The sequence below is a fragment of the Limulus polyphemus genome, unplaced genomic scaffold (assembly GCF_000517525.1).
Source record: "Limulus polyphemus unplaced genomic scaffold, Limulus_polyphemus-2.1.2 Scaffold1998, whole genome shotgun sequence".
NCBI lineage: Eukaryota > Metazoa > Arthropoda > Merostomata > Xiphosura > Limulidae > Limulus > Limulus polyphemus.
In genome coordinates, this window is record NW_013667608.1 from 140135 (window position 1) to 155368 (window position 15234).

Below are 15234 nucleotides of genomic sequence, written 5' to 3' on the forward strand. Positions count from 1 at the left end.
AGATTATACTCCGTTGTATTTTCAAATCGTCACATCGTATCAGTAGCTTTTTTAGAACTAAAGACATTTTATCTTCAATCTTACGTTCGAAGGTCATATATACATAATACGATTGGCAAGACTTCTCGGCATTTAAAATTACGTGCCTTGGAATACATGAGAGTTTTTAATAGAACTGGACTTAAACTTCAAACTCCAACTAACTCTGCTATGTATTCTCACAATGAAACGTCATCACACCCCATTACCTTAGAAAACTTTTCATTTCTAACTTAAGTCTGCATATCATGAATGAAAGTCCAATTCCAATAGAAAATCAACTGGTTTCCCCTTGCTTTACTCAAATTGCTCTTTTTTTATAATGTCCCAACAATATTCATTCATTTCATTGTATATTTTTATATTACTAATTATACTAAAGATTGTTCAATTCGTTATTTTCATAGGTTTGCTGAAGACGTAATATGTGTAATTTTTAAGTTAATTAAAGATGTTGCCGTGACTCTACTATTCATTATCAGACTTCGTTTTCTACCAAATGAATCAATTGCCAATACTGTTGCCCCCGAGTGGCACAGCAGTTTGTCTGCGGACTTGCAACGCTAGAAATCGGGTTTCGATACCCGTGGTGGACAGAGCACAGATAGCCCATTGTGCAGCTTTGTGCTTGATAAAAATATACAAACCAATACTGTTTTTTTTTTTTTTGTGAAACTACATATCTGTATTCTTTACCTGGCCACATAAATATCGCACTATATAATATGCAATAATAATGCTCTTTTCTTTTATCTGTTTATTACAAGTCGATGTTTGTAAAATTACTGTTGAGAATAGCTAAAATGTTCCTAGGCATTTGCCATTTATTTTTCTTGTGATTTAAAAAATTAATTTTGGGCATAAATGTTTTATATTTCACTTGTAAGTGTTTTAATATTCAACAGAGGGCTTAGTTTTAATTTGTCAAACTGGCGCGAGATTGAAAGAAACGTTTTATGTAATGAATTTTAGGCTTTCACTTTAATCTTTGCGTTTATATTCAAAAACCGACATACCTTAACAATAATATATAAATATTAAAATTACAGAATTATGCTAAAGGATAAAGTAAGTTTATCTACTTTTTGTAAACATAAATATTTGTTAACAATAAAAGCTTACGTTAGGAATAATAATATATTACTATTAGTTTTGTATTTTTACTATTTTAAGACTAACTACTAAGTTCTAGTACTACTACTAGTAGTATTACTATTATTAATATTACATTACAATTTACAGTATGTGACGAACAGGTATGAAGTATACAGTGTTGATTGTTTTATATTTATATATAGATTTTCAAAAAGAAATTTGTAAGGATTTCTGATCAGTGTTGCCTACGACACAAAGTGACAAAGCAGAAAATCGTCAGAGAAAACTTAGTATTTTTCGTATTCTAAAGACTAAAGGCACCATATTAAACTTTTAGTTTTAGTAAGTCAATAGAGAATGAAAAAAATGTATAATTCTACATAAATTCTATATTATACAGGATGGGAAATTTTTATTACAATGAACAGACACTTCTAAAATAATACATTATGAAATTTTTACATCCACTAATTTGCTAAATACAGAAATGTATAACAATATTTAGCTGCTAGTGCTAGTGAGTGATTTTGTGACTATAAATTGCGGACTTCTTTTTCTGAATGTCACTGGTTGCTTTGACAAGCTTTTGTTGCTAGTGGCAAAATTGCTAAGTTGGTAATACTGTTTAGAATTTTAATAACGTTAATATTTATTTAGAAATAACTATACCATATTATGAACTGATGTGTATACATCACAGATCAGGGCCAGATTAAGGTATAGTGCTGCCCTAGGCAGATATTTTTTTTTGCTGTCCTCACCTCCTATTTACTATACTAATTACTATCAGTTTTTCTAACTTTTATAAGTAGAATAGGGTCAGATACATTTTGACCAAAAATAAAAATTCTAGATGCTCCAAGTATTAAAGCAACTTTAGGGAATAGGAGGCAATGCTATATTCTCAAAAAGTGTTTACATAATGTTTCAATTAATATGTGATATTGCATTTTTTCCATTATTGCCCATTAATGGAGATTGATTTGAATGGTAATTATGAAAAACAATGAATTAAATATATCAATTAGAAAAAGATATTTCAGTATTTCACATAATCATTCCAGAAATGAAGCCTTTGTATTAGTCAAGTCACTTATCACAGGATTATTCACATGATTGTTCAGTGCTCTTGATTGGTATTTCAATCTTTTGTGGTGGGTTGTGGTGTCTGCATTACAAAATTAGATAAAAAACACAATTCATTAATTTATTCAGTGTTTCTTGAATTTGCCTCCAGAGGCATCTGGCTGTGCATAAATGTGGCTCTGTTGCAGATATTCTTTAATAGTAATACTAGATCATGTATTGACACTGTTATCTCTCTGAATCACTTTTATGTACAGACACTCATGGTACAGTTTTGAACATTTCTTTATGGTCATCTTCTCAAAATGCATGCATTAGAGGGATAACATAAAAATTTACTTTTCATTTTGATAAGTTTAAATGTATGTGATAAACTATAAAATTTATATTGATGCAACAGATTTTTTTTGTCTAGTGGTAAGGGTGTTTGGACTGACAGCCATGGATTTAAGATTTGGCAGGATTTGGTTTGTGGAAATCCTAGAGCTTTTAGTTTTTCTCAGAGATCATGTAACTGTGAACTTAACCTTGAGATTACATTATCATATACAATAGTCAGAAAAAGTGATATTCAAGTTTTTGTGTCACAGAAAGGGGCATCTCATTGGTTATCTTCACACTTTTTCAAAGATATATCAAACATTAATATACTTTTTAACATTTTCTTCCCATTATCACGTAATGTAAAAGCACTGTCAAATTTGATGGCCAAGGGACCACTTGGACCATTGTGACTGTCCCATTCGTTTCATCAAACACCCATTTGCCTATATGATTATATCTAGCACTGACTCCCCAAGTCCTCATCAAACCCAATTTTGAACTTTTTGAATCCTATTGTGGCTACTAAGTCTGAAGGCAATGTATTCCAAAGACTACTCAACCTGTTAACAAAATAAAATTGCGTAATTTGCAGATGACTTCTACCCCACCAAATCTTAAATCCATGGCTGGTAGTCCTACCACCCTTATCAATAGACAGTATTAAATGTTTTGATATATTCTTTGAGAAAGTGTGTAAATAATGGATGAGAGTCCCTTTCTGTGACACAAAAACTTCAATATCACTTTATATTTTTCTGAATATTATATGTGATAATGTAATCTCAAGGTTAAGTTCACAGTTACATGATCTCTGAGAAAACTAAAAGCTCTAGTATTTAGTATGTGGAAAGACGAGTACAGTGATTTGTCACTGTTAGATTGAAAGAAACAGGAAAGTGGGTTTAAGTCACAATAAAAGGGAAAAAATAAATTAACAAGAATACAGGAATTGTTAAGAGTAGGTTCAATTTTTACAATTCCAAAGGGTTGTTATGCAAGGACAGTCTTGAAGGACTAATAAATGGTTCTTTGCTGTTCATAAGTTATGTTAAATGAATGTTTACTTGAATAGCACATGATCCGCAGTCTAAAGAGCATTGAAAATGCAGCCAAGACATTTACAAAACATGACTTGTTAAAAGCAAAAAAATAACTTCTTTTCATAGGTCAGAAAAAAAGAAGACCATCCAGTATTTTGAAGGCTCGTTGGTCCAAAGGTCCGAAGAAGATAGAGGAATAAAAGATAGTGTAATGTATAAATACTGAACAGAAAAGGAAAGGGTAAATATATTCTAAATATTACACTGAGCGAAGCATGGTGCACAAAAAAATTAAATTTTCTATACACAAAAATATTTTACTTGACATAATATTATTTCTAGAAATTCTAGAATTTTAGATTAACTATCCTAGAAATTATATATCAAACAGTGAACAAACCAAAAATTTTCCAAAATTGTTCAAATATGGAATGGTTGTCTGGAGAAATCTGGAATTTATACAGAAAAATAACATCGGGTAGCTGATGCTAAACATTATCCATCCATTCATGAGAAATTGCAACCTTTTATGTCATATCTTGCGATATTTTGTCATAAAATTTCACAAATTTAATCAAACAACCAATTTAATATTTTATCTGTTAACAAAGAAAAACTTGCACCTTCAGACTGACAGGAAAAATTATGTTTTAAAGTGCTAGAACTACAAACATAAGTAGATCTGGGTGTTATGGTGTCTGCTAATAGTTTAATAAACAGACCCATTAATCAATTACATTTGATGACTTGATTAATTCAGTGTTCTTTGAACCACAAATCATGGAACATCTTCACCAAAAAAAAAGAGACAGAAAAATGCAATAATCCAAAGTTGGTGGCGAGTTAGTGGCATATAGTCTTAGTAGACAGGGGGAACAAGTTTGGTGGCAACAAAAATCAAACCTGAAACCTCGAATCACCAGGCCATGCTGGTCCAAAGCTATACAAACTTAAGTTCAAAAAATAACTTATAATGCTACAATTAGGTTTCAATACCCACAGTGGGCAGTGCACAGATACCCAATTATGTAGGTTTGTGATTAACAAAAAAATGGCAATATTTGGATTACTTGGACAGTTGGTATAACCAAAATTAGTAATAATCAAAATCATTAATTTCAGCTAGTTGTTTATTTTCATGACAATTGGTTTAATCATAAACTCAATTAATTGATTGTTGGAATAATTAAAAATTGTAATAATGTGAAATACTGATTTTTGTAAATTGATTATTTTCATGACATTAACTAATCTATCATAATTTATATTAATCAATCTGTTTACATCATACTAATTTATGTAATTCCTACTTGTAGGTAATCGATTAAGTCGCACAGCTCTAGTTATGGTTATTAATTTCCCTTGGTTGGTTACAAATTGTACACAGTATTGTTGCAACAGGTGACTGATAAGTGAATAAAGCTTCTATTGTCTCTAAACATCTAACAATGCACAAGCTTAACATAGTACTTTGAGTTATCTAGTATTCTAAATAGCACTGTACATGTGAATTATGTATGGGTGTTAGGCAGGAGTCTTGTAATACTGAATTCATGGCTGTAAGATGATGGCTGTGAGGAACCTTTGCAACATTAGCAAAAGTTTGAAATTCCAGGAGAGGACTTCCTCAGATCTAGCTAACCTTTTCTGCAGTTGTTTTCATTTAGACCTAGACTCATTTCTCCTAAAAATCTTGCACCTGTCTTCCAGTAGAGAAAGCTGTCTCCAGATATGCTCATACTATTGTATTTTATTAAAATGATCACAGGTCTTGCTATTTACCCTATTAGAGAGAACACAGAACTTGTAACAATGATATTCTTTGGTTCATGACACCAAAATATCACCACCACTATGTAATATTTCTAGGCTGTACATTTCTCTTAGAGTAGTCAGTTAGGGTCTACTGACTGGAAGTTCAAAGGATTCTGATTTATGTAGTATGTTTCTGTTTATCTCTCCAATCTCTGAGTTTGTCAGGGAGATAGAGTCAACTCCAAGAAGGTGCACAATAATACTTTTTATTCACACAACAAAAACACAATCACAATGACTATCTTAAGAAAAACAAAATAGGGGCTAGTGGATTTGTGTGTTAGACTAACAAGAGAGCGAGAAGGGAAATTAAATCTTTGTGAGCTCTCTCTTACCAGCCCAGGTTGTGCCCTCCTGTCAGTTAAACTAAAACAAAGTTACAAAATAGCAATAAATCCAAGGTTAAAATGAAAACATAATGAAACAAAGATACTAAAGATTATACTAAACTCGACAAAAACCCTGAAGTGTGCTAAAATGTAAGTTACAAAAAAATCTCTGCAAAATATACCAAAGAAAAGTTTTTGGCTTAAGTTGTTACTGTGTTTTATATTGAAGGACGTCTTTACATGAAACACTATTCTGAACATGACTTCTATCCACTTGTGCTCAAATGTTGGGGCAGGAAAAACTCCTGGCCTCTACCTGATTTGCTAACAGGAAAGACAACTTTTTGTTTTTGGAAATCATGTGCTGTCTTTCATGCAAGAACTTTGGTTAAATGCCAGTTAATAGAAGTGGTCCTGGATAGAGCTAACAAGAAGCAAAGTGAAGAGGTTTTTACTTGAATGACTTTTCACATTCAAATTGAAATGAATGCAAATATAGAAATTTACATATTAACTGAGAGAGCAGAAACCGTATGGTATCATACTGTACCACATTCTGAAATATGCAGTCTCTGCAGGTAAAATGTATTGTATCTTTGAGCCTCCTTAAAATTGAAATGAAGCTCACAATGCTTAGATAGAACCTAATCCTGGCACCTGTTGTACTCCTATAAACTCCACCTCACTTATCTTTGTACTACTGAGTGTTACACATATTAGGAGAAATAAAAATGTCACAAAATGTCTTACCCTGTGTTATTAAGGGGTTTATAAATAAAATATTTACATTGAAACAGTTGGTTGGTAGCCAGAAACAAATAAGAAAAATGTAAGCATCTGAGTCCTCTAAGCATGCAAGTTAACAAACATTTCACACATTCATCTAGTCTAAATAATTGCCAGTGTAGGTTACATATGACTATTTGAATACACCTATGGGAGGAGAAAGTTGTGAAGGGGTATTGAAAAGTATTAGGACTGAGAACTATACAGGTAAATAGAAATTGAAAATATGTTACGAAATATACAATACCTAATATATGAATAATTATACATTCAGTGAATTGTCAACAGCATTTGCTGTAAGTGTATGTCAAATATACCACTTAATGCATACAAATAGTGTGCCAAACATGTCTAGGTCAATAAAAGAAAGAGTTTGCACAAACTGTACATATGATTAGTGCATGTTATTTGTCATGGAAACCTGATTACTCCTGTAAAACCACTACGATTAAAAAGAAAATCTGAAAGTGACATAGAAATCTCAATAATATGGTAAAGAAGGAACACAATGTTTCACTCATTATTGAAAATGGTGTCTAATTTAAGTACATCTGACAATATTTCATTACAGTATACTAGAATATTATTATGAAATTTATGCTGTTAGGTGATGTTTGTCAAGGAAGCTCTCTCAGCATGACAAGCCTTTTCACAGGATTACCATATATTTCGTGTTGCTTAATTTTAGTACAAATATATGGATACAGCTATCACCATACTTAGAGAGGAACAAATTCTGGGTCTCCAGAAGGACAAAAGATATACATCATTGAAAGTCTCTGGAGATTCCTTGGAATAGCAAAACACTATTGGGTGTACAGTACATTTGTCACTGCTGCTGTTATGATATTATAAATCTATGTATGAAACTGTTGAAAATTGTATACAAATTAATTTAATGTTCCAAAATAATGGTTCAAAACATTTTATATTCTACTTGATATTGTGTTTTATCTACTATTAATATGTTAATATCTTTATAATTGTCAAGAAAATTTACAACAAAATGGTTTCAAATATCTTATATTGTGACATACTTGTTTGAAACATACTGTTGCGTCATCGAGATCATGTGATTCTCACGCTCTCTACTTTCTAGAACTATCCCGTACTTTGGCGAATGCTCTAGTATTTACTAGATATAGGGTAGTCGGGTATATATAAGAGGGGGACAACGTCACGCGGTAATGTAATGTGTGAATAGACAGTGGGTAATTGATCTGCAGTCAGAGTATTGTTGAAGTTCGTTATAGCGTTTGTTTAGCGCGATTGTTGAAGTTGAGTGTATCGGTAAAGTTATATTCGGGAAGAATAAACCAGTTTTATTAAGAAAGGACTTGTGTCGCTAAAGTTTCGTCGGAACGAAGTTACGGAAAATCAATTAACAAACAGAGATGTAACAATACTTTTAATATATGCTGACATTTTCAATAGGTTATTATGGTCTGTTTGTACTATGTTATAAATTTACATTAAAAAACAGAAAAGATAAAATGTGTATACAATAATTCAACATTAGAGGTTTTAAACAACTGTTAAAAAGATAACCATATTCCAGAGTATTTACTAATTTTAGGTTCAAGCTGTTTTATTAAGGAAGGTTTTTTTTTTCAATTAACGTAATTGGTGTAAAGGTACAGCTGGAGATGATAAAGAGTTATTAATATATCTTTTATTTTATGGGAGCTTATATATATATATATATATTCTCTATTGAGAATTTTAATCTTTCAGGTTAAAACAAATGACTATGCTTGGACACGTGTTCATACACATGAGACAGGGTTATTATGTTCTTTAACACAGGTAGGAACTTGTCTTTGGGTTTTTCCAGTGTAAAACTTGTTGCATTGTTCACAATTTATTTATACACAGAACCAGAGGTATCAGTATCTTGGTATTTTTTAAATAAAAGTTGCCCTAATTTTCTGCAAGGAAGAAATACAAATTGTGCAAACAAATTAATTTGAGATTTTTGTTAAAAAATTTTTTCACAAAACTTTTTGATTGAATGTGACACTTTGGGATAAAAGGAGTTGTGAAATAAATAGAATATTCATTATTACTTTATGTGCTGAGACTTCACTGCAGATTTTTTATCATTGACACACAATTAAAACCATTTCTAAAAAGGGCTTTCAGTTAATAGACAAATTGAAATAGAGAACATGAAAGATAGAACCTACGTTGCTCAGAGATGCATTTATGATCATCTTAGAGTAGTAGGGGGTATCATAGACAAGAGTTTGTTCTGTCTGTATCTCTTACAATAAGAGATATATTGCACTTCTGGATGATCAGAAGTGTGAAAAAAAGAAGAGGAGAAAAAGGAAGACCCTTCTTGATGAAATAGGTGGCCTCAAAACCAAGAAAAGAAGGCTCGAAGATGATAGTGAGGCTCTTGAGATATCTGCTGACAAGCTAGCTGTGAAGAATGAGACCACTGGAAAGTTGACCTTTTTTGCTAAGTCCAACAATCTTTGTCAAAGGGGAGCAAATGCTTGATGAAAAACTGACTGAACTGTATGTACATTATTAAGATACTAGTGTCATGTTAAGCCTGAAAATATTTTTCAAAACTGTCTGTCTGCCAGAGACTCCTGGTTCTGTATTTTTATATCAAACAGTAACCTTGTCAGGCTCCCTCATTTTTTCTGTTCTTAGCAGTCCTTGTTCTCTATTATTTACTATGCTTACAATGACCAGCACCGCATTGTGGAGTGCGAAGAGCGCGGCGAGGCAGATAGGAAGTCGCGGTCATCCACTGCATCCTGATCTATCCCCAGTCATCTTGACTTGTTCTTGCCACTGGATCTGCATGGGAAGGGACGAGAGAGTGAGGTCGACGACTCGCGCAACTCTTCCTCACTATAATCCAAGTCCAGCACACGTCACGACATCAACCAAAGTCCTGCGGCGATGGGCCGATGGCAGTGCAGTAGGTGCAAGTGTGCTACCTTGCTCCCACTGTTGAGTTCAGATGGCAGCCGGCTCCTCGTAAACCGGAAGCAGGTTCTAGATAGATGGGTTGAACACTTTGAAGGAGTTCTGAACAGACCATCCGTTATAAACGATGAGGCCATTGACCGCCTACCTCAAATAGATTAGAGTTTCCTGTGTCCGGTGGCGTCAAGCAGGGTTGCGTGTTGGCACCAACACTGTTTAGTATGTATTTATCAGCATTGCTGTCAGACGCCTTCAGGGATGGTCCGAGCGGAATACATTGTGCTTCAGTCCGCTCCTTGTCGATCTCTAGTTGATCCAGAATTATCCATTGACGATGTGAACCTGGAGACAGTTGAGAGTTTTCGCTATCTTGGAAGCACGCTCTCGAAGGACTCTAACATCGACATAGAGGTTGACCACCGGATCGCACGTGCGAGCTCTGCTTTCGGAAGACTCCGTCGCAGTGTGTGGGAGCGGAGAGGGCTCAGACTAACCACCAAGCTGAAGGTCTATCAGGCAGTGGTATTGAGCGTCCTACTATATACCAGTGAAACATGGACTATGTATCAGAGGCACGCCAGAAAGCTTAATCACTTCCATCTGTGCTGTCTCCGCCGGCTCCTCCATGTTAAATAGCAAGACAGAGTTCCCGACACAGACGTTCTCAAACGTGCTGGTGTCCCTAGTGTATACACGCTTCTCCAGAAAGCACAAGTTAGAAGTGCTGGTCACCTCGTGAGAATGCCAGCTGATAGAATACCGAAGCAAGTTCTCTATGGTGAACTTAGTGAAGGTAAACGATCGGTTGGAGGACAGAAGAAACGTTTTAAAGACTGTTTAAAACTATCCCTGCAAGAGTTCGACATCAACCATGTGAACTGGGAGTCGCTCGCCCAGGATAGATTTCTTTGGAGAACGAAGGTCTGGCAGGGTTTGGTGACAGCAGAATGTAAACGTCGATTGGTTGCCGAGGGGAAGCGTGCAGCTCGGAAGTATCGGGTGCGATTGACTCAGAACGGGACACCAAGCCATATATGCCGGGAATGTGGTCGAGGCTTCCTGGCTCGGATAGGACTCCTGAGCCATCTCCGTATCCACAGATAGACCAAATGATGTCGTGGTCTTCTTCGAACTTCGAAGCACGAACAACAACAATGCTTACACTCAGTCTTGTTGGGTCCTTGAATTTTTAGGAAAATGTTGTTAAAGGTCCTTGAATTGGTTGTTTTGAGAAGTATGAGAACCTCACTTATTGAACATAGAATTAATTGTAACAGATAAGTATGGGAACCCTACTCTTTGAACATAGAATTAATTGTAACAGCCAAGGTGCATGTGTCATTTGTTTTCAGTGTATGTTTATTTCAAAAGCTGTTGGTGTTCATGTGATACATAGGTTCTGCTAGTACAGTGACATATAGTTTGCAACTGGTACTTGTACTACATCTGTGTTAAGATTTTGCTAACCTTTGTTATGAAATAAAGCATTTATACTTTGTGTACTGCCATGTACATGATGGTCCAAGGATATAAAGTATGAGAAGTTGCCAAAAGGCCAGACATTGTGATAAGTCCTTTAGCAATTTGAAAAATATCAGAAAACTTTATCTTTTGTAAATTTGATTTGAAAATTACTAGAAACTTAACATTATTGTTAAAGAACTTTATTTGCTTAAAGTTGGTTCAAGAATACAAATTTTAAGTTAAATATCAATCAGTATCAATTTATTTTTGAAACATTTGATGATATTATAAAGATGAGGTGTAATAGCTGTTGAAAGTTTTTATTAAAGAAATGTTGAGTTCCTTTGAGGAATTCAAAAAAATTCAGTAATATTATGTTTATGCCAGTCTGTGATTTTTTACCAGTTATAATGAACAGAGAAGTTACGTATGAAATATAATACATGTATCAATTTATGTAAGCATGTATAGGTTTACTATATCTGGGTAGAAGAGTAATAAGACTAGGTGAAATATTAGCTGAAAACATGAATGTTTTGAAGTCCTAAACTAACCAAATGGAGCTCAAAGTAACAGTGTTGAATTTATATATTTTTCCTTTTACAGATGTCTGGTGTGCAGTGTTTATAATTTTGCTAAAGAGGAGTGTTTACAAGGATTTATCAAAACTAACCAATAATGATCACAAGATTCCAAAACAAAAGAGCATATGGGCGTCATAGACAGCGTCGAATAAGTTTGGCTTCTTGTGCAAGACCTCAATCTTCTTCAATACTTCTTGTAGTTGATGAAAAGGAAGATGCTGATGAAGAATATCACAAGAAGAACTTGGAAAGAAAGATAAGTAGTGACATTAGTACATCTGGAGCATCAAGTACATTTGACAAGCTTTTAAAAGAAGGGTAAGAACATTCAGTAAATTATTTATTGATGTATCATATAATCCTAATTTTATACTAACTTTCAATAAAAACTTTTTCACTTTCAAGTAATAATAATTTATTTTTATGTATCAACTGAAAAATCTTGTCAATGTAAAGGAAGCATATTAAAAAATTTTTACACATACATACATACATACATACATACATATATATATATATATATATATTGTCATGTTAAAACAGGTTTTGACATCTATGGTTGGCACAGCACAGATAGCCCATTATATAGCTTGCGCTCAATTATGAACAAATAAATTAGTTATGTTTTAGCTTTCTTAAGGTTGAGGATTTCACATTTCAAGCTGTTAAAGATTACTTTGAAAGAAAAAAAGCATTAAAAGCTTAATATGTCTAAGAACTCTTTTTGTAACATGTCTGGATGATTATAATGCAATAACTTTGATAAGCTGTTCTACTAAGGTTCTCTTTCCATGTATTTTATTAAATCTTTTCTGACAAATAATCAAAGTCATCCATGTACCAATTGTGTACTGTGTTAAAGGATCACCAGTCAAACAGTACAAGACTTCTATTAAAATTATACTGTCACATTACTCTTAGTAATTGTTTTGATTAATGCTAAAGAACCTTGATATGCTGTTACAGTTATGTGATTTATTTTATTCTACATGTTTCTGTTCTAGGAACAAGTTGAGTGTTGAATATTCCAAACAGAACTTCACATATAACATTAACCTGTTTTTTTTTTTTTATTAAAAGAAAAAGCAACTATGTGACTGATGTCTTAGTATTTACTGTTATCCTTTATTATCATTGAAATGTCTCTTTCAATCAAGCATGATCTTACTCACAGTAAATATTTAATGTTTTAGACTTTGTATTATCTAATTTATCTTTCACACAATAGTACGGCAATTCCAGCCAAGTACCAAATAATCTCCAACAGTTTCTTATGTGGCTGTCAGTTAATGACAGAAGTTATGTATTGAGAATTCAGATTATTACACTTATATGTCCATGTCGATGCAAAGTTGGCATGATTTATACTTAGGTCTACAACTAGGGATTTCATTGGTCAGTGAAAGGGAATCTTTTTGGAGGAAAACATGTTTTTCTTGCAAGTTTTTGAGTAATTGCAATGAAGTTGTATCAGGGAGCTGAAAACAAAAATGAAGAGAAAAATGAACAACAGTCTGTTGAAAACTTCTTCCAACTGATGCTGATGGAAAAACAATTTATATTTTCCTCAGTGTTTAATTTTTTTATGCATGCTAAGGGCAATTGAGCTTATGAGTTACATCTTTGACAAAACATTTGCCCAACATTCTGCTCCTGGCTACTTTAGCACTACTAGTTGAAAACATGTGCATGATTGGAATCCATTTTTAGTATAACAAAATACAGTTGCATTATGCAATTCAAATCAAAACATCAGATTTAATCTTTATAAGCAAATAACCATTGCAGTGTGCAATGCATCAATTTCTGATGCAGATTCTGGCATTCTTCCAAAAATATTTGAAGTTTCATATTTTATAAACAGCATTTTCTCTTAGGATATTGTTATCCTGATTTGTAGCACTTTATGTTGTAAAGGTAATAATTAGGGATACACGGGTAGTAAAATTTGGCCGAATATGGGGTTCGGGTACCTTTTCACTAAACTTCGGCCGGGGCCAGGTGTGAACTGAGACCGGGTTCTCCCCTCGCCCCCCCCCCCCAAACAACAAAAATATACACAGAAATTAGAAACAAAAAAACAAAATTGACGCTTATTACATTTAACCAAATAATCACCAATAGAACATTCCAATCTTATTTTCAACATTCAAAATTAACTAACAAAAATGTGCACACCAGTTTGCATAATGCCTGTATATTTGGAATTTGTTTAAATTGTACTTGAGGAACAGTAGCATTTTGGTATTTTCGGGTGAAAGTCTTGACCTTTCATGTGTGATAATGTTGCTAAAAGCCTGTTTGCTGTCTGCACTGGTCGGAGATGTGGAAGTAAACACTTGCTATCCTGCCCATTGTGGGAAATCAAACTTCATTTGACTTCCAAAAGTGAGGCCAGTGAAAGTAAATGCAGAAACAGTGATGTTGACATGTTTAAGAATCATTATTCTGATTAATGCCTAGCCCCAAGTTCTCAAACCCTAACTAACCCCAATTGTTCTCAAAAAACCCCACCTTCCCCAGAAATCCACTTCTCAAGCCATGCCTATTATTAACCTCTATTGTTCTCTGAATCCCCAACTTTCAGCGGATGGTCAGTCTTTGTTGCTCGGAACACATTTTTTTAAACTAAAACAGTTATTGACTGTAACTTTTAGTATTGTGTAGTTGCCACAAAGATTAAGGGTAAGATGCTATTTTCAATTACCCGATTCGACTGTTTTTACCTTCAACACTCGGCTGGGGCCGAGTATTAATGGGTAGCCCAATAACCAGTCGGGGCCAGTTATCTGGCAGGGTACCCGTGCATCCCTAGTTATTAAATTTGTTTATAGGTAACTTCTGTTCACCAGTTTGCTGAGTTCTTGCATCATTGTTCATATGTTGAAGTTGTGAATGTTCCTTTTATTTTTGTGACTATCTCAAAGGTCATTAGACAGTGGTAATGAATTAAAGTATCATTAGTTTTGGGATAGCTTCAGGTTATGTTGAATTTAAGAACAACAGTAATGTACATTGTCACTGGAGAATTTTTTTTTTTCTAGTCAACAGAAAAGAATTACTCGACAAAATGCCCATGTAACTCCTGTTGTGTGGAACTCTTCACTTTCTGATTCTGTAAGTGAGATATTATTGATTTCTTCAATATTACAGAAGTATTTTTCCAACAAAGGCTTATTTTACACTTGAAGTATATTTTTAGTTCTAGAAAGATAGTATTTTCCATTTTAGTAATTCATATTATGAGCTATTGAAAGTAAACTTTATAACAAACATCATTGTAAGTGAAAAGAAACTTTGGAACTGGAGCTTGAACCCAGAACTTTTGGCTAACAGGGCAAATGCTCTATCCGGCTGAGTTATCCAAGAATATCAAGCCATTCTTGTCACCCTTCACTCAGAACACTTTAACTACGAGTGTAAAACTTCATACTTTTCTGTGTTGTTTTCAGGCTTTATATGAATACAGTAGTATGAAATTTCATATTCATAGTTCAAGCCCCAGTTCCAGTTTCTTTTCACTTATTGGCTTTGTAACGTTTGTAAGAAAGTTTATTTTCATTTATTCATAATATGAATTAAACATAATAATAATAATAATTCGATGACGAGGAACACACTTTGAGACTAATAATGGCTGGAGACGGCTTGAATGGGTAATGAAGAAAAACTTTAATATAAGTTTAACATAACACCAAATGTACAACGTTTCGACAAGATCTTGTC

At 33.6% G+C, this 15234-nt stretch overlaps 1 protein-coding gene across 2 annotated transcripts in view; it reads left to right on the plus strand.

Annotated features, from left to right (window-relative positions):
* Window positions 1-991: 991 nt before the first annotated feature.
* Window positions 992-15234, plus strand: part of LOC106465607 — a 66535-nt gene continuing 52292 nt past the window's right edge. Inside the window, exons 1-5 of one of the 2 annotated variants that reach the window (XM_022393532.1) lie at window positions 992-1107; window positions 3711-3825; window positions 8249-8320; window positions 11531-11826; window positions 14553-14625. In XM_022393532.1, the coding sequence (XP_022249240.1) occupies window positions 11603-11826; window positions 14553-14625 (297 nt within the window). In that variant the 5' untranslated portion in view covers window positions 992-1107; window positions 3711-3825; window positions 8249-8320; window positions 11531-11602. The remainder of the gene's footprint in view (window positions 1108-3710; window positions 3826-8248; window positions 8321-11530; window positions 11827-14552; window positions 14626-15234) is intronic. The other variant, XM_022393533.1, reaches the window with a different exon arrangement.